Source organism: Pseudophryne corroboree (genome assembly GCF_028390025.1).
Source record: "Pseudophryne corroboree isolate aPseCor3 chromosome 3 unlocalized genomic scaffold, aPseCor3.hap2 SUPER_3_unloc_2, whole genome shotgun sequence".
NCBI classification, from domain to species: domain Eukaryota; kingdom Metazoa; phylum Chordata; class Amphibia; order Anura; family Myobatrachidae; genus Pseudophryne; species Pseudophryne corroboree.
In genome coordinates this window covers 5,539,933-5,558,815 of record NW_026967508.1, presented here as the reverse complement: position 1 = coordinate 5,558,815, position 18,883 = coordinate 5,539,933, and the positions used below count along the sequence as shown (strand labels likewise).

The 18,883-nt window shown below is 47.1% G+C and overlaps 1 protein-coding gene across 1 annotated transcript in view; it reads left to right on the top strand.

The window, feature by feature from the left end:
• The window catches only part of LOC134983630 (zinc finger protein 345-like), a 152,058-nt gene extending 140,665 nt beyond the window's left edge, over positions 1–11,393 (top strand). Inside the window, exon 9 of the mRNA XM_063949306.1 lies at positions 9,046–11,393. Coding sequence (XP_063805376.1) covers positions 9,046–10,532 — 1,487 coding nt within the window. The 3' untranslated portion in view covers positions 10,533–11,393. The remainder of the gene's footprint in view (positions 1–9,045) is intronic.
• The last annotated feature ends 7,490 nt before the right edge of the window (positions 11,394–18,883 follow it).

Here is an 18,883-nt window from a genome sequence, read left to right as displayed (position 1 = left end):
CTACAGCTCATCTCCTCGAATAATTCACTGTTGGTTCCTGCTAAAGTTTCTTATGACAGCCTCTGTTCCTCGGTCTCTGCTTTTGTGGACAGTGGAGCTGCAGGAAACTTTATGGACTTAACATGGGCCAAGGCCTTAGGTATTCCTCAGCTAACCTTAGGTAGGTGTGTCACCATGCATGGTTTAGATGGGAGTCCCTTATCCAATGGGGTTATTTCTCTATGTACACCTCCAGTTTTGCTCTCGGTGGGAGCTCTACATTCAGAAAAGATTGAGTTTTTTCTTACCCATTGTCCAGCAGTTCCTGTGGTTCTGGGTCACCCTTGGCTGGCCTTCCATAATCCCATCATAGATTGGCAGTCTGGGGAGATCCTACAATGGGGTACCATCTGTGATAAAGAATGTATTACACTTCCTATCCGAGTAGCTTCTGCCAGGTCCGCACATATTCCTGGAGAATACCAGGATTTTTTGGATGTGTTTTCCAAGGGCAATGCTGATATTTTGCCTCCCCATAGGCCTTATGATTGTACCATTGAGTTAATTCCTGGTGCCACGTTGCCTAAAGGAAGGTTATATGCTTTGTCTGGTCCTGAAACGGTGGCCATGAATGAGTATGTGAAAGAAAGTCTTGAGAAAGGGTTTATCAGGCCATCTAAATCCCCTTTAAGTGCAGGTTTCTTCTTCGTAGAGAAGAAGGATGGTTCCCTCAGACCCTGCATTGACTTTCGAGCCTTGAATAAGATCTCAGTAAAGAATACTTACCCCCTGCCACTGATCTCTGTCCTCTTTGATCAGCTACGTTCGGCTGTTATTTTTTCTAAGATTGACCTGAGAGGAGCATATAATCTCATTAGAATCAGGTCAGGGGATGAGTGGAAAACGGCATTCAGTACTCAATCAGGCCACTATGAGTATCTGGTCATGCCATTCGGCCTATCTAACGCTCCGGCAGTCTTTCAGGATCTCATTAATGATGTGCTCCGTGAGTTTCTGGGAAGATTCGTCGTGGTCTATTTAGACGACATTTTGATATATTCTGACTCTGTAGAACAACATGTTACCCAGGTGCGTCAGGTGCTTAAGAAATTACGTGAAAATCACTTGTATGCCAAACCGGAGAAGTGTGAATTTCACGTCACGGAGGTATCCTTTTTAGGGTACATTATTTCCCCTCGGGGATTCCGAATGGAACCTAAGAAGCTCCAAGCCATCCTGAGTTGGGCGCAACCCACTAACTTAAAAGCTATTCAGCGCTTTTTAGGGTTTGCAAACTACTATAGAAGGTTTATTCACTCTTTCTCTGACCTAGTTGCTCCCATTGTGGCACTCACTAAGAAGGGAGCAGATCCTACCAATTGGTCATGTGAAGCTAAAGCATCTTTTCAGGCCTTGAAACAAGCCTTTGTCTCAGCCCCTGTCCTTAGACATCCCAACCCAGAATTGCCTTTCATCGTTGAGGTAGATGCCTCGGAGGTTGGTGTAGGGGCTATCCTTTCTCAGAAGGATCCAGATTCCCTTGAGTTACATCCTTGTGCCTTTATGTCCAGGAAGTTCTCGTCTGCTGAATCCAACTACGATGTTGGTAATCGGGAGTTGCTGGCTATTAAATGGGCTTTTGAGGAGTGGAGACATTGGCTTGAAGGAGCGAGCCATACCATTTCTGTTTTGACGGATCACAAAAATCTTCAATACATTGAATCAGCTAAGCGACTGAATGCCCGACAGGCTCGTTGGGCTTTATTTTTTACTCGTTTCAAATTCATTATCACCTTCAGACCTGGTTCCAAGAATACCAAGGCAGATGCCCTCTCACGCAGTTTTCTTCCCGTTCAAGACAACAGTCCTGTTACTCCCATACTTCCGCCTTCAGTCATTCAGGCAGGTCTCACACAGGATGTTTTTTCTCAATTGAAGCTGCTTCAACATCAAGCTCCGGGAAATACTCCTGCTGGTCGTCTTTTTGTTCCTGAGTTTTTGAGAGCAACTGTTTTGGAGGAATTTCATGATAGCAAAGTTGCAGGGCATCTGGGAGTCGCTAAAACTTTGGAATTGGTATCCCGCTCAGTGTGGTGGCCTGGTCTTTCTAAAGACATTAAAGAATTTGTTTTTTCATGTCAAGTCTGTGCACAGCATAAAGTTCCTCGCTCTTTGCCTATTGGTCAACTCATGCCATTGAATGTTCCTCTTAGACCATGGTCGCATATCTCCATGGATTTTGTGGTGGATCTCCCTCTGTCAGCTGGATGCACAGTCATATGGGTGGTAGTGGACCGTTTTAGTAAGATGGCTCATTTTGTTGGTCTTCCCCGATTGCCATCTGCCCAGGGATTGGCAGTCTTGTTCCTCCGTCATGTTTTCAGACTCCATGGGTTACCCACTGATATTGTTTCTGACAGGGGTCCACAATTCATTGCACAATTTTGGAAATCTTTTTGTGCTTCATTAAAGATGAAATTATCATTAACCTCCGGTTATCATCCACAATCAAATGGACAGACTGAGCGAGTGAATCAATCCCTGAAACAATATTTACGTTTGTACTCGGCCAAACTCCAAAATGACTGGTCTGAGTTTCTTCCATTAGCAGAGTTTGCTTATAATAATGCCTGTCATTCCTCCACCAATGTATCTCCATTTTTTGCAGTTTTTGGTTTCCATCCCAGAGCTAATTCATTTTTTCAACATTCCTCTGTCTCCTCTCTGGCCCTGACCTCTCATCTTAAACTTATTTGGAAAAGAGTGCACATTGCTCTCAGAAAAGCAGCTTTCAGGGAAAAAAAAATTTCTGACAAGCTCCGGCGGCCGTGCACTTTTAAAGTAGGAGACAGGGTGTGGCTGTCGACTCGCAATATCAAACTTCGACAAACCTCAGCCAGATTGGGTCCTAGATTTATTGGACCATTTCTCATTATCAAAAAAGTCAATCCAGTTGCTTTCCGGTTACAGCTACCAAAAACTTTACGGATCGGAAATACCTTCCATTGCTCTTTGCTCAAACCATATGTTTCATCTAGCAGATTTCCTCGTAAAAAACCTCAGGGGAGATCACCAGTTAATGTACAGGGTCAGCAGGAGTTCGTGGTTGAGAAGGTTCTCGATTCCAAGTTGTCCCGGGGTCGGCTCTATTTTTTGGTCCATTGGAGAGGTTATGGTCCTGAGGAAAGGTCGTGGGTCCTAGATGAGGATCTTCATGCCCCAAGACTCAAAAGGGCATTTTTTCAAGAATTTCCTCAGAAACCCGGATTTAGGGGTTCCTTGACCCCTCCTCAAGGGGGGGGTACTGTTAGGCGCCGAGGGTCCGCTCGTCAGTGCGGCCGGCGCCTAGCAACGGGGACGCCACTGTCGGATCGTGTTCCCCGTTGCTGGGTCTAAGTTTATATCTTCACTGGTTTCCTGGCTGTGTAGCATGCAGCTGCATGGCATGTTGTAATTATCACTCATCTGTTTCCCTGACCATGCAGCTTGTCAGCTGCATAGCATTTAAATCCAATCAGCCTCCAAACAGCTGATTGGAAGACTCTCTGTTAAAAGCACTCCCAGGACTCCTCACAGACGCCGGTGATAGCTTCCTGTTTGCCTGTGTCTGCTGCAGAGAAAGTTCCCAGTCCCGGTTTACCCGTTTGTTCCTGTTCTCAGTGATCCTGTACTCGGAAGTTACCATCTGTTCCTGGAGTCTGATCAAGCACCTTTAACATCTGGTGGTGTTCGTGAGTCGCGGCGCAGCCGTGTGTTGCGGCTTGTCCGCTATTATTATTATTTTGTTTATATTGTGTTCTGGAGCTTTGCGGAGGATTCCGCTTCCACAAGATCCACTCTGGTGTCCAGCGGTGCCGGATAGGAGTGTCGGATCAGTGGATCTTTGGTTGTCCTTTTCCCTGGCGGCTAGTCCGCACATACCTTTTGATTTAGTTAAGTTAGCTTGTAACCCCTGGCTTGGTTGCTTAGTCAGAGGGCCCCTTGTTATCACCCTGTCTCGGACTTCCCCTTGTCTCCCATTAAGACCTGCGGGGGCATCGGGGTTGGGCAGACATAATCCGCCCTTCGAACGCGGCTGCCATGGGCTCAAGCAACCATAGTCTCGCAGGGGATTTCTGATAACACGGGCGAGACAACGGAGTTAGGGTGCCAGGGGTTACTAGGCTTTCCAGCTCCCACAACCTGTATATGGTTCCTGTGCTCAGATCCCTGCCATAAGATCTTCCCCAGTCTGGGGTACAGGAATCGTAACACCCTAGGGTAGATAAAGCGCTCACACGCTTATCAAAACAAGTGGCGTTACCGTCTCCTGATACGGCCGCCCTCAAGGAACCAGCTGATAGGAAGCTGGAAAATATCCTAAAAAGTATATACACACATACTGGTGTTATACTGCGACCAGCAATCGCCTCAGCCTGGATGTGCAGTGCTGGGGTGGTTTGGTCGGATTCCCTGACTGAAAATATTGATACCCTGGATAGGGACAGTATATTATTGACTACAGAGCATTTAAAGGATGCTTTTCTATATATGCGAGATGCACAGAGGGATATTTGCACCCTGGCATCAAGAGTAAGTGCGCTGTCCATTTCTGCCAGAAGAGGGTTATGGACGCGACAGTGGTCAGGTGATGTGGATTCAAAACGGCATATGGAAGTATTGCCGTATAAAGGGGAGGAGTTATTTGGGGTCGGTCTATCGGACCTGGTGGCCACGGCAACGGCCGGGAAATCCACCTTTCTACCCCAGGTCACCTCTCAGCAGAAAAAGACACCGTCTTTTCAGGCTCAGTCCTTTCGTCCCCCTAAGGGCAAGCGGGCAAAAGGCCACTCTTTTCTGCCCCGGGGCAGAGGAAGGGGAAAAAGACTGCATCAGGCAGCCTCTTCCCAGGAACAGAAGCCCTCCCCCGCTTCTGCCAAGTCCTCAGCATGACGCTGGGGCCTTACAAGCGGACTCAGGCACGGTGGGGGGCCGTCTCAAGAATTTCAGCGCGCAGTGGGCTCACTCGCAAGTGGACCCCTGGATCCTGCAGGTAGTGTCTCAGGGGTACAAATTGGAATTCGAGACGTCTCCCCCTCGCCGGTTCCTGAAGTCTGCTTTACCAACGTCTCCCTCCGACAGGGAGGCAGTATTGGAAGCCATTCACAAGCTGTATTCCCAGCAGGTGATAATCAAGGTACCCCTCCTGCAACAGGGAAAGGGGTACTATTCCACGCTGTTTGTGGTACCGAAGCCGGACGGCTCGGTGAGACCTATTTTAAATCTGAAATCCTTGAACACTTACATACAAAGGTTCAAATTCAAGATGGAGTCACTCAGAGCAGTGATAGCGAACCTGGAAGAAGGGGACTATATGGTGTCTCTGGACATCAAGGATGCTTACCTCCATGTCCCAATTTGCCCTTCTCACCAAGGGTATCTCAGGTTTGTGGTACAGAACTGTCATTATCAGTTTCAGACGCTGCCGTTTGGATTGTCCACGGCACCCCGGGTCTTTACCAAGGTAATGGCCGAAATGATGATTCTTCTTCGAAGAAAAGGCGTCTTAATTATCCCTTACTTGGACGATCTCCTGATAAGGGCAAAGTCCAGGGAACAGTTAGAGGTCGGAGTAGCACTATCTCAAGTAGTGCTACGACAGCACGGGTGGATTCTAAATATCCCAAAATCGCAGCTGATTCCGACGACACGTCTGCTGTTCTTAGGGATGATACTGGACACAGTCCAGAAAAAGGTGTTTCTCCCGGAGGAGAAGGCCAGGGAGTTATCCGAGCTAGTCAGGAACCTCCTAAAACCAGGACAAGTGTCAGTGCATCAATGCACAAGGGTCCTGGGAAAAATGGTGGCTTCTTACGAAGCGATTCCATTCGGCAGATTCCACGCAAGAACCTTTCAGTGGGATCTGCTGGACAAATGGTCCGGATCGCATCTTCAGATGCATCAGCGGATAACCCTATCTCCGAGAACAAGGGTGTCTCTCCTGTGGTGGTTGCAGAGTGCTCATCTTCTAGAGGGCCGCAGATTCGGCATTCAGGACTGAGTCCTGGTGACCACGGATGCCAGCCTGAGAGGCTGGGGAGCAGTCACACAGGGAAGAAATTTCCAGGGCTTGTGGTCAAGCATGGAAACGTCATTTCCCATAAATATCCTGGAACTAAGGGCCATTTACAATGCCCTAAGTCAAGCAAGGCCTCTGCTTCAGGGTCAGCCGGTGTTGATCCAGTCGGACAACATCACGGCAGTCGCCCACGTAAACAGACAGGGCGGCACAAGAAGCAGGAAGGCGATGGCAGAAGCTGCAAGGATTCTTCGCTGGGCGGAAAATCACGTGATAGCACTGTCAGCAGTGTTCATTCCCGGAGTGGACAACTGGGAATCAGATTTTCTCAGCAGACACGATCTCCACCCGGGAGAGTGGGGACTTCATCCAGAAGTCTTCCAATTAATTGTAAACCGTTGGGAAAAACCAAAGGTGGACATGATGGCGTCCCGCCTCAACAAAAAACTAGACAGGTATTGCGCCAGGTCAAGGGACCCTCAGGCAATAGCGGTAGACGCGCTGGTAACACCGTGGGTGTACCAGTCAGTGTATGTGTTCCCTCCTTTGCCTCTCATACCCAAGGTACTGAGGATTATAAAACGGAGAGGAGTAAGAACTATACTCGTGGCTCCGGATTGGCCAAGAAGGACTTGGTACCCGGAACTTCAAGAGATGCTCACGGAGGATCCGTGGCCTCTACCTCTAAGAAGGGACCTGCTGCAGCAAGGACCCTGTCTGTTCCAAGACTTACCGCGGCTGCGTTTGATGGCATGGCGGTTGAACGCCGGATCCTGAAGGAAAAAGGCATTCCAAATGAAGTCATCCCTAACTTGATCAAGGCCAGGAAGGATGTAACTGCACAACATTATCACCGTATTTGGAGGAAATATGTTGCGTGGTGTGAGGCCAGAAAGACCCCGACAGAGGAATTTCAACTAGGTCGTTTCCTGCATTTCCTGCAAACAGGACTGTCCATGGGCCTAAAATTAGGATCCATTAAGGTTCAAATTTCGGCCTTGTCAATTTTCTTTCAAAAAGAATTGGCTTCAGTTCCTGAAGTCCAGACTTTTGTAAAAGGGGTACTGCATATACAGCCTCCATTTGTGCCTCCAGTGGCACCCTGGGATCTCAATGTAGTTTTGGAATTCTTAAAATCACATTGGTTCGAACCTCTTGCCACAGTGGATTTAAAATATCTCACATGGAAAGTGGTAATGCTGTTGGCCTTGGCTTCAGCCAGGCGCGTATCAGAATTGGCGGCTTTATCCTATAAAAGCCCTTACCTGATTTTTCATTCAGATAGGGCGGAATTGAGAACTCGCCCTCAATTTCTCCCTAAGGTGGTTTCAGCGTTTCACCTAAACCAACCTATTGTGGTGCCTGCGGCTACTGGGGACTTGGAGGATTCCAAGTTACTGGATGTAGTCAGGGCCCTGAAAATATATGTTTCCAGGACGGCTGGAGTCAGGAAATCTGACTCGCTGTTTATTCTGTATGCACCCAACAAGGTGGGTGCTCCTGCTTCAAAGCAGACTATTGCTCGCTGGATTTGTAGCACAATTCAGCTTGCGCATTCTGTGGCAGGCCTGCCACAGCCAAAATCTGTCAATGACCATTCCACAAGGAAGGTGGGCTCATCTTGGGCGGCTGCCCGAGGGGTCTCGGCTTTACAACTTTGCCGAGCAGCTACGTGGTCAGGGGAAAACACGTTTGTAAGATTCTACAAATTTGATACCCTGGCTAAGGAGGACCTGGAGTTCTCTCATTCGGTGCTGCAGAGTCATCCGCACTCTCCCGCCCGTTTGGGAGCTTTGGTATAATCCCCATGGTCCTGACGGAGTCCCAGCATCCACAAGGACGTCAGAGAAAATAAGAATTTACTTACCGATAATTCTATTTCTCGTAGTCCGTAGTGGATGCTGGGCGCCCATCCCAAGTGCGGATTGTCTGCAATACTTGTACATAGTTATTGTTGCCAAAAAATTCGGGTTTTGTTGTAGTGAGCCATCTGTTCTGGAGGCTCCTCATGTTATCATACTGTTAACTGGGTTTAGATCACAAGTTATATGGTGTGATTGGTGTGGCTGGTATGAGTCTTACCCGGGATTCAAAAATCCTTCCTTATTGTGTACGCTCGTCCGGGCACAGTATCCTAACTGAGGCTTGGAGGAGGGTCATAGGGGGAGGAGCCAGTGCACACCGGGTAGTCCTAAAGCTTTTACTTTTGTGCCCAGTCTCCTGCGGAGCCGCTATTCCCCATGGTCCTGACGGAGTCCCAGCATCCACTACGGACTACGAGAAATAGAATTATCGGTAAATAAATTCTTATTTTTTACTGCTTATTATTCCTATTACATCTAAATATATGTAGATAGACTAAATATATTAAAACATACAAAGTACAAATCTTGGTGAAAAATGAAAATAAGAATATTAGTTGTGGGTTTCTCCTGTCCTTTAGGATTGTTGGGGAGGAGTTTATGGAGTCTTAGCTGATGCTAAGTAGATTTAGTACCTCTCTGATCTGGTTCGCCCTCCCATCTTCCCTATTTCTCTGTTGTGTGTGTGTGTGTGTGTGTGTGTGTGAATTTACTGCATTGGTTCAGCTCACTCACGTGAAGAACCAAGAAACAAGAATGTGGAACAATACCAGGGAGATTCCCTTATAATAGGCTTTTTTTTAAGAAGTCACGGCACCGTGCCTGTGGTCACAGCATGAAAAAACAAACAATCCACAATATGTTTAAAAAAAAAAACATTTGGTTTAAACCAGCCAACCCTGCTCAGATGGAGAATCTGCACCTAGTGTAGGGCTGCTGCACATTTTGATGGGCATCTCAGACCTCACAGATTCAGATGTACGGCTGTACACCATGGAAGGGCTTTGTGCTGGCATTAGCATTTGCAAGTTGCTGACATGACTGCGGCAAAGTCTGACTCAGAATCAGGCCCCATATAGTTATTAGCACATGGAGTGAATTGGACAATTACATTTAATGACTAACCTCCTATATTTTTACCCACAGACCCATCTAAAGATCCATCTACTGATATAAAGGAGGGATCAGTCTCATGTGATGGAGACCTCACACATACTGACATGTATACAGCCGCAGATCATACACAGAAAATATCTACTCATATAAAAAGCAACTGCATTACAAATGCGTCTTGCTCTGTATGTGGACAATGTTTTACTCTTAATTCAGATCTTGTTAGACATCAGAGAATTCATACAGCTAAGAGACCGTTTTCTTGCTCGGAATGTGGGAAATGTTTTACATGTAAATCAAAACTTGTTATACATCAGAGAAGTCACACAGGTGAGAGGCCATATTCCTGCTCTGAATGTGAGAAATGTTTTACAGTGAAATCAGAACTTTCTCGACATCAGAGAAGTCACACAGGTGAGAGACCATATTCTTGCTCGGAATGCGGGAAAGGGTTTAGATATAATTCAGAACTTGTTGTACATCAGAGAAGTCACACAGGTGAGAGACCGTATTCCTGCTCGGAATGTGGGAAATATTTTACATATAAATCACTACTTGTTGTACATCAGAGAAGTCACACAGGTGAGAGACTATATTCTTGCTCGGAATGTGATAAAGAGTGTAGAAGTAATACAGATCTTGTTGAACATCAGAGAAGCCATACTGGAGAGAAACCATTTTCCTGCTCTACTTGTGGGAAATCTTTTACACGGAAATCAGATCTTGGTCGACATCAGAAAAGTCACACGGGGCAGAGACCATATTCCTGCTCTGAGTGTGGGAAATGTTTTACACGCCATCCACATCTTGTTAGACATCAGAGACTTCACACCGGAGAGAGACCGTATTCCTGCTCTGAGTGTGGGAAATGTTTTACACGCCATCCACATCTTGTTAGACATCAGAGACTTCACACCGGAGAGAGACCGTATTCTTGCTCGGAATGTGGGAAATGCTTTATACGTAATTCTCAACTTGTTGTACATCAGAGACTTCACACCGGAGAGACACCGTATTCTTGCTCGGAATGTGGGGAAGGGTGTAGAAGTTTTCCAGAGCTTGTTAGGCATCAGAGAAGTCACACAGGTGAGAGACCGTTTTCTTGCTCAGAATGTGGGAAAGGGTTTGAAGTAAATGCACTACTTGTTAGCCATCAGATGATTCACACAGGAGCATACCCATATTCCTGCTCTGAATGTGAGAGAGGTTTTTCAATTAAATCAGAACTTGTTAGACATCAGAGACGTCACACAGGTGAGAGACCGTATTCTTGCTCGGAATGTGGGAAAGGGTTTAAAAGTAATGCAGAACTTGTTAGACATCAGAGAAGTCACACAGGTGAGAGACCGTATTCTTGCTCGGAATGTGGGAAAGGGTTTAAAAGTAATGCAGAACTTGTTATACATCAGAGACGTCACACCGGAGAGAGACCGTATTCTTGCACTGAATGCGGGAAATGCTTTACATATAGAACACAACTTACTAAACATCAGAAAAGTCACACAGGAGTGAACCCATGATATAGGTCTGAGTGTAAGGATAGGGAGTTATAGTAAGACAGAACTTTTACACGAGTGCGGTCACCCAGGAGAATACTCATAATTCATTCTCTGTGTAAGAAATGTTTTACATGTTTATGTTCTGCACGGCAGAATGTGTGATTATTACTAATAATAATAACAAGTATTAATATACTCTGCACTGAGCCTGAGTGCGGTTATCTTGAAGCTTACGCCTAGATTTCCCAGAATGAAATTCACACCCCGCTATATGGTACCAGCTTCTTTACTGGTTCCCTACGTTTTCTGTGTATCTCTTCTACATCCTCCTTTGTCATTAATTGGTTTTCTTCCAGTCCTCATCCTCCACCCGCTATCAAGATTCAGCACCAAAAGGGATTCCCGCAATTCCATGGAAGGAGCACACGTTTGGCTTTAGGCTTCTGTCCCAGTTAGAACCATTCCTAGCTGACAGTATAGGATCTCCAACTTCCTAGCATGTGAGTGACAGCATTGCAGTCATTCATCTTCTCCCAATTTTATGATCCTTTCCATAGAATATATCTGTAGTCCATGTCAACATTCCCATTAACAGGTTAGCTGCCACTGGTCTTCTTCTCCTCACTCTTTTATCCTCTCTCATTGGACATATAATGAATTAGACTTATCTTCTTCCATCTCTGCTCCAAATTTTCCAACTTGCTCTCCTCTCTTTGATAGCAACCTCATTTGCTTCAACCCATCCCTTTCTCCAGTTTCCCCCTCATGCAAAGCATCCATAATTCACCTAACCTGCCATGTTTTCTTCCTTTTTTATTATTTCTCTGACGTCCTAAGTGGATGCTGGGGACTCCGTCAGGACCATGGGGATTAGCGGCTCCGCAGGAGACTGGGCACAAAAGTAAAAGCTTTAGGACTAGGTGGTGTGCACTGGCTCCTCCCCCTATGACCCTCCTCCAAGCCTCAGTTAGGTTTTTGTGCCCGGCCGAGAAGGGTGCAATCTAGGTGGCTCTCCTGAGCTGCTTAGAGTAAAAGTTAGACTTAGGTTTTTTATTTTCAGTGAGTCCTGCTGGCAACAGGCTCACTGCATCGAGGGACTAAGGGGAGAAGAAGCGAACTCACCTGCGTGCAGAGTGGATTGGGCTTCTTGGCTACTGGACATTAGCTCCAGAGGGACGATCACAGGCCCAGCCATGGATGGGTCCCGGAGCCGCGCCGCCGGCCCCCTTACAGAGCCAGAAGAGTGAAGAGGTCCAGAAATCGGCGGCAGAAGACATCCTGTCTTCAGTAAAGGTAGCGCACAGCACTGCAGCTGTGCGCCATTGCTCTCAGCACACTTCACACTCCGGTCACTGAGGGTGCAGGGCGCTGGGGGGGGGGGCGCCCTGAGACGCAATGTAAACACTATTTTTGGCTAAAAATACATCACATATAGCTCCTGGGCTATATGGATGTATTTAACCCCTGCCAGTTTTCCTCATAAAAAGCGGGAGAAAGGCCGCCGAGAAGGGGGCGGAGCCTATCTCCTCAGCACACAAGCGCCATTTTCCCTCACAGCTCCGCTGGAAGGACGTCTCCCTGACTCTCCCCTGCAGTCCTGCACTACAGAAACAGGGTAAAAAAGAGAGGGGGGGGGGGGGGGCACTAATTTGGCTAGATAAACTACAATAGCAGCTATAAGGGATAAACACTTATTATAAGGTTGTCCCTATACATATTCTAGCGCTTGGTGTGTGCTGGCAAACTCTCCCTCTGTCTCCCCAAAGGGCTAGTGGGGTCCTGTCCTCTATCAGAGCATTCCCTGTGTGTGTGCTGTGTGTCGGTACGCGTGTGTCGACATGTATGAGGAGGAAAATGGTGTGGAGGCGGAGCAATTGCCTGTATTAGTGATGTCACCCCCTAGGGAGTCGACACCTGACTGGATGGTCTTATTTAAGGAATTACGTGATAGTGTCAGCACTTTACAAAAAACTGTTGACGACATGAGACAGCCGGCAAATCAGTTAGTGCCTGTCCAGGCGTCTCAAACACCGTCAGGGGCTCTAAAGCGCCCATTACCTCAGTCAGTCGACACAGACACGGACACTGACTCCAGTGTCGACGGTGAAGAAACAAACGTATTTTCCAGTAGGGCCACACGTTACATGATCACGGCAATGAAGGAGGCTTTGCATATTTCTGATACTACAAGTACCACAAAAAAGGGTATTATGTGGGGTGTGAAAAAACTACCCGTAGTTTTTCCAGAATCGGATGAATTAAATGAAGTGTGTGATGATGCGTGGGTTTCCCCCGATAAAAAATTGCTAATATCTAAGAAATTATTGGCATTATACCCTTTCCCGCCAGAAGTTAGGGCGCGTTGGGAAACACCCCCTAGGGTGGATAAGGCGCTCACACGCTTATCAAAACAAGTGGCGTTACCGTCTCCGGATACGGCCGCCCTCAAGGAGCCAGCTGATAGGAAGCTGGAAAATATCCTTAAAAGTATATACACACATACTGGTGTTATACTGCGACCAGCGATTGCCTCAGCCTGGATGTGCAGCGCTGGGGTGGCTTGGTCGGAGTCCCTGACTGAAAATATTGATACCCTTGACAGGGACAGTATTTTATTGACTATAGAGCATTTAAAGGATGCATTTCTATATATGCGAGATGCACAGAGGGATATTTGCACTCTGGCATCAAGAGTAAGTGCGATGTCCATTTCTGCCAGAAGATGTTTATGGACACGACAGTGGTCAGGTGATGTGGATTCCAAACGGCACATGGAAGTATTGCCGTATAAAGGGGAGGAGTTATTTGGGGTCGGTCTATCGGACCTGTTGGCCACGGCAACAGCTGGGAAATCCACCTTTTTACCCCAAGTCACCTCTCAGCAGAAAAAGACACCGTCTTTTCAGGCTCAGTCCTTTCGTCCCCATAAGGGCAAGCGGGCAAAAGGCCAGTCATATCTGCCCCGGGGTATAGGAAAGGGAAAAAGACTGCAGCAGGAACACCGCTCACTGCTCCGGACTGCAGCAGGAACAGAAGCCCTCCACCGCTTCTGCCAAGTCCTCAGCATGACGCTGGGGCCTTACAAGCGGACTCAGGTGCGGTGGGGGGTCGTCTCCAGAGTTTCAGCGCGCAGTGGGCTCACTCGCAAGTGGACCCCTGGATCCTACAGGTAGTATCCCGGGGGTACAGATTGGAATTCGAGACGTCTCCCCCTCGCAGGTTCCTGAAGTCTGCTTTACCAACGTCTCCCTCCGACAGGGAGGCGGTATTGGAAGCAATTCACAAGCTGTATTCCCAGCAGGTGATAATCAAAGTACCCCTCCTACAACAAGGGAAGGGGTATTATTCCACACTATTTGTGGTACCGAAGCCAGACGGCTCGGTGAGACCTATTCTAAATCTGAAATCTTTGAACACTTACATACAAAGGTTCAAATTCAAGATGGAGTCACTCAGAGCAGTGATAGCGAACCTGGAAGTGGGGGACTATATGGTGTCTCTGGACATCAAGGATGCTTACCTCCATGTCCCAATTTGCCCTTCTCACCAAGGGTACCTCAGGTTCGTGGTACAGAACTGTCACTATCAGTTTCAGACGCTGCCGTTTGGATTGTCCACGGCACCCCGGGTCTTTACCAAGGTAATGGCCGAAATGATGATTCTTCTTCGAAGAAAAGGCGTCTTAATTATCCCTTACTTGGACGATCTCCTGATAAGGGCAAAGTCCAGGGAACAGTTGGAGGTCGGAGTAGCACTATCTCGGGTACTGCTACAACAGCACGGGTGGATTCTAAATATTCCAAAATCGCAGCTGATCCCGACGACACGTCTGCTGTTCCTAGGGATGATTCTGGACACAGTCCAGAAAAAGGTTTTTCTCCCGGAGGAGAAAGCCAGGGAGTTATCCGAGCTAGTCAGGAACCTCCTAAAACCAGGAAAAGTGTCAGTGCATCATTGCACAAGGGTCCTGGGAAAAATGGTGGCTTCTTACGAAGCGATTCCATTCGGCAGATTTCACGCAAGAACTTTTCAGTGGGATCTGCTGGACAAATGGTGTGGATCGCATCTTCAGATGCATCAGCGGATAACCCTGTCTCCGAGGACAAGGGTGTCTCTTCTGTGGTGGCTGCAGAGTGCTCATCTACTAGAGGGCCGCAGATTCGGCATTCAGGACTGGGTCCTGGTGACCACGGATGCCAGCCTGAGAGGCTGGGTAGCAGTCACACAGGGAAGAAATTTCCAGGGAGTGTGGTCAAGTCTGGAGACTTCACTTCACATAAATATACTGGAGCTAAGGGCAATTTACAATGCTCTAAGCCTAGCAAGACCTCTGCTTCAAGGTCAACCGGTGCTGATCCAGTCGGACAACATCACGGCAGTCGCCCACGTAAACAGACAGGGCGGCACAAGAAGCAGGATGGCAATGGCAGAAGCTCCAAGGATTCTTCGCTGGGCGGAAAATCATGTGATAGCACTGTCAGCAGTGTTCATTCCGGGAGTGGACAACTGGGAAGCAGACTTCCTCAGCAGGCATGACCTCCACCCGGGAGAGTGGGGACTTCATCCGGAAGTCTTCCACATGATTGTGAACCGTTGGGAAAAACCAAAGGTGGACATGATGGCGTCCCGCCTCAACAAAAAACTGGACAGGTATTGCGCCAGGTCGAGGGACCCTCAGGCAATAGCTGTGGACGCTCTGGTAACACCGTGGGTGTACCAGTCAGTGTATGTGTTCCCTCCTCTGCCTCTCATACCCAAGGTACTGAGAATTATAAGTCGAAGAGGAGTAAGAACTATACTCGTGGCTCCGGATTGGCCAAGAAGGACTTGGTACCCGGAACTTCAAGAGATGCTCACAGAGGACCCGTGGCCTCTGCCGCTAAGAAGGGACTTGCTTCAGCAAGGACCCTGTCTGTTCCAAGACTTACCGCGGCTGCATTTGACGGCATGGCGGTTGAACGCCGGATCCTGAAGGAAAAAGGCATTCCGGAGGAGGTCATCCCTACCCTGATCAAAGCCAGGAAGGAGGTGACCGCACAACATTATCACCGCATTTGGCGAAAATATGTTGCGTGGTGTGAGGCCAGGAGGGCCCCCACGGAGGAATTTCAACTCGGTCGATTCCTGCATTTCCTGCAAACAGGAGTGTCTATGGGCCTCAAATTGGGGTCCATTAAGGTTCAAATTTCGGCCCTGTCGATTTTCTTCCAGAAAGAATTGGCTTCAGTTCCTGAAGTCCAGACGTTTGTCAAGGGAGTACTGCATATACATCCCCCTTTTGTGCCTCCAGTGGCACCGTGGGATCTCAACGTAGTTCTGGGATTCCTCAAATCACATTGGTTTGAACCGCTCAAATCTGTGGATTTAAAATATCTCACATGGAAAGTGACCATGCTGTTGGCCCTGGCCTCAGCCAGGCGAGTGTCAGAATTGGCGGCTTTGTCTTACAAAAGCCCATATCTGATTTTCCATTCGGACAGGGCAGAACTGCGGACTCGTCCCCAGTTTCTTCCTAAGGTGGTGTCAGCGTTTCACCTGAACCAACCTATTGTGGTGCCTGCAGCTACTAGTGACTTGGAGGACTCCAAGTTGCTAGACGTTGTCAGGGCCCTGAAAATATATGTTTCCAGGACGGCTAGTGTCAGGAAAACTGACTCGCTGTTTATCCTGTATGCACCCAACAAGCTGGGTGCTCCTGCTTCTAAGCAGACGATTGCTCGTTGGATTTGTAGTACAATTCAGCTTGCACATTCTGTGGCAGGCCTGCCACAGCCAAAATCTGTAAATGCCCATTCCACAAGGAAGGTGGGCTCATCTTGGGCGGCTGCCCGAGGGGTCTCGGCTTTACAACTTTGCCGAGCTGCTACTTGGTCAGGGGCAAACACGTTTGCTAAATTCTACAAATTTGATACCCTGGCTGAGGAGGACCTGGAGTTCTCTCATTCGGTGCTGCAGAGTCATCCGCACTCTCCCGCCCGTTTGGGAGCTTTGGTATAATCCCCATGGTCCTGACGGAGTCCCCAGCATCCACTTAGGACGTCAGAGAAAATAAGAATTTACTTACCGATAATTCTATTTCTCGTAGTCCGTAGTGGATGCTGGGCGCCCATCCCAAGTGCGGATTGTCTGCAATACTTGTACATAGTTATTGTTACAAAAATCGGGTTATTATTGTTGTGAGCCATCTTTTCAGAGGCTCCTCTGTTATCATGCTGTTAACTGGGTTCAGATCACAGGTTGTACAGTGTGATTGGTGTGGCTGGTGTGAGTCTTACCCGGGATTCAAAATCCTTCCTTATTGTGTACGCTCGTCCGGGCACAGTATCCTAACTGAGGCTTGGAGGAGGGTCATAGGGGGAGGAGCCAGTGCACACCACCTAGTCCTAAAGCTTTTACTTTTGTGCCCTGTCTCCTGCGGAGCCGCTAATCCCCATGGTCCTGACTGAGTCCCCAGCATCCACTACGGACTACGAGAAATAGAATTATCGGTAAGTAAATTCTTATTTTTATGTCCCTACTCTATAAACATTTTCCCCAATGTCCTAGACACCGCTCACTGCTCCGGACAAATCTTTGGCCACTGACACTCTTTACACCACACCTGGCACGCTATGCTGTCCCGTTACCTGCACAGTACTTCTGCATTGGCGGATTGCTGCTGCAGGTAATACTGCTTTTACTGCCGGCTTCATGTACTGTAAATTTACTCTTCTGTCGTACATCTATGCTCTCAGTACATTAAGTCTCTCATTTCCGGTCAGATTTTTCAACACTTGTTTCCTCTTTGCCACATTCCATTTTTACCGTTTGTCCTAACAGTACTTGTGTCCTGACAGCCTATGGTTCTTGACGTCTACTCCCCCCTTTCCTCAGCTCACATTTTACATTGCCATCCCCAGTCACCCCTCTTCCAACTTAATGGTGGTCGTTCCATAAAACACCTACGTATCGGTTTCTCGTGTCTTATTATATTGTACACTCCTATTCCTTTAATGCATATGTGACAAGATTGTGCAGCCTTCATTGATTATTATAGAATCCAGTGGTATAGCGGCATCCAGAGTGATAGGGACAATCGCGGTCAAGCACAGAGGCGGCTCTGTACCGCTTGCACTGATAGAGATCTGATACGGCACACATATACTTGGATAGCAGGAACCTGTCTTATTACTATCTCTTTAGAGCTGGCAAGAGAATATATATATATATATATATACGAGTGTCACTAGGCATAATGAAGGCGAGATAGACATATCGTCACAGAGTAAAACGTGCCGCTCATTATACGAAGTAAATACATTGTCCAGCCCAGTATAGTATACACTTCTATTAATTAAACCTATATGTGGTATAGATTGTGCAGTCTCTCTTTCATTACAATACAATCAAGCAGAACAGTGGCATTCAGAGTGATAGGGGTGATTGTGTTCTGCATAGGGACGGCCCTGTACCATTGTATTAACTGAGATCCAATACTGCACACACATGCCCGGATAGCAGACTTGGGAATATAAATTTAGAATTTGTATTATTGTTATTTCTTTGGAATTGGTACTGAAGGTCCAATCGATACTGCATATGTCATGCGCATAATTGGACGGCAGTCCATTTGAATAAATGTGCATATCAGATACATATATAATAATATGTGGGTGATATAACTAACTATATATGACTATAATTACTACTCAGATGAAAGATCTTAATAGGGAGGTTTAACTATATATGACATATAAAGAATCCAGCTGGAATTAGATATTTATCTGTATAAGTAATCACTATCTATATAAGTAAAAAACGTAATTACTGTGGGAGAAAAGGAAGACTAGATAGACATTTCCTCGGACATTATAATATTATAGGGTCTGACACCGATGAGTGAGAGACCTAGAAGAAACACAATATACGGGGAAATATTAGCTGCAGAATCTCACAAAAGTATCTGATGTCAGCCAAGTAATAATCATTGGTGACCGTATTATTCATCATCTATCATATGTCAAAACATTCATTAATCTATCAATACCTGACACTATATGTGAGAGGTAGAAGTACTGTCCATCTGACACTATAGGTGAGAGGTAGAAGTACTGTCCATCTGACACTATATGTGAGAGGTAGAAGTACTGTCCATCTGACACTATAGGTGAGAGGTAGAAGTACTGTCCATCTGACACTATATGTGAGAGGTAGAAGTACTGTCCATCTGACACTATAGGCGAGAGGTAGAAGTACTGTCCATCTGACACTATATGTGAGAGGTAGAAGTACTGTCCATCTGACACTATATGTGAGAGGTAGAAGTACTGTCCATCTGACACTATAGGTGAGAGGTAGAAGTACTGTCCATCTGACACTATAGGTGAGAGGTA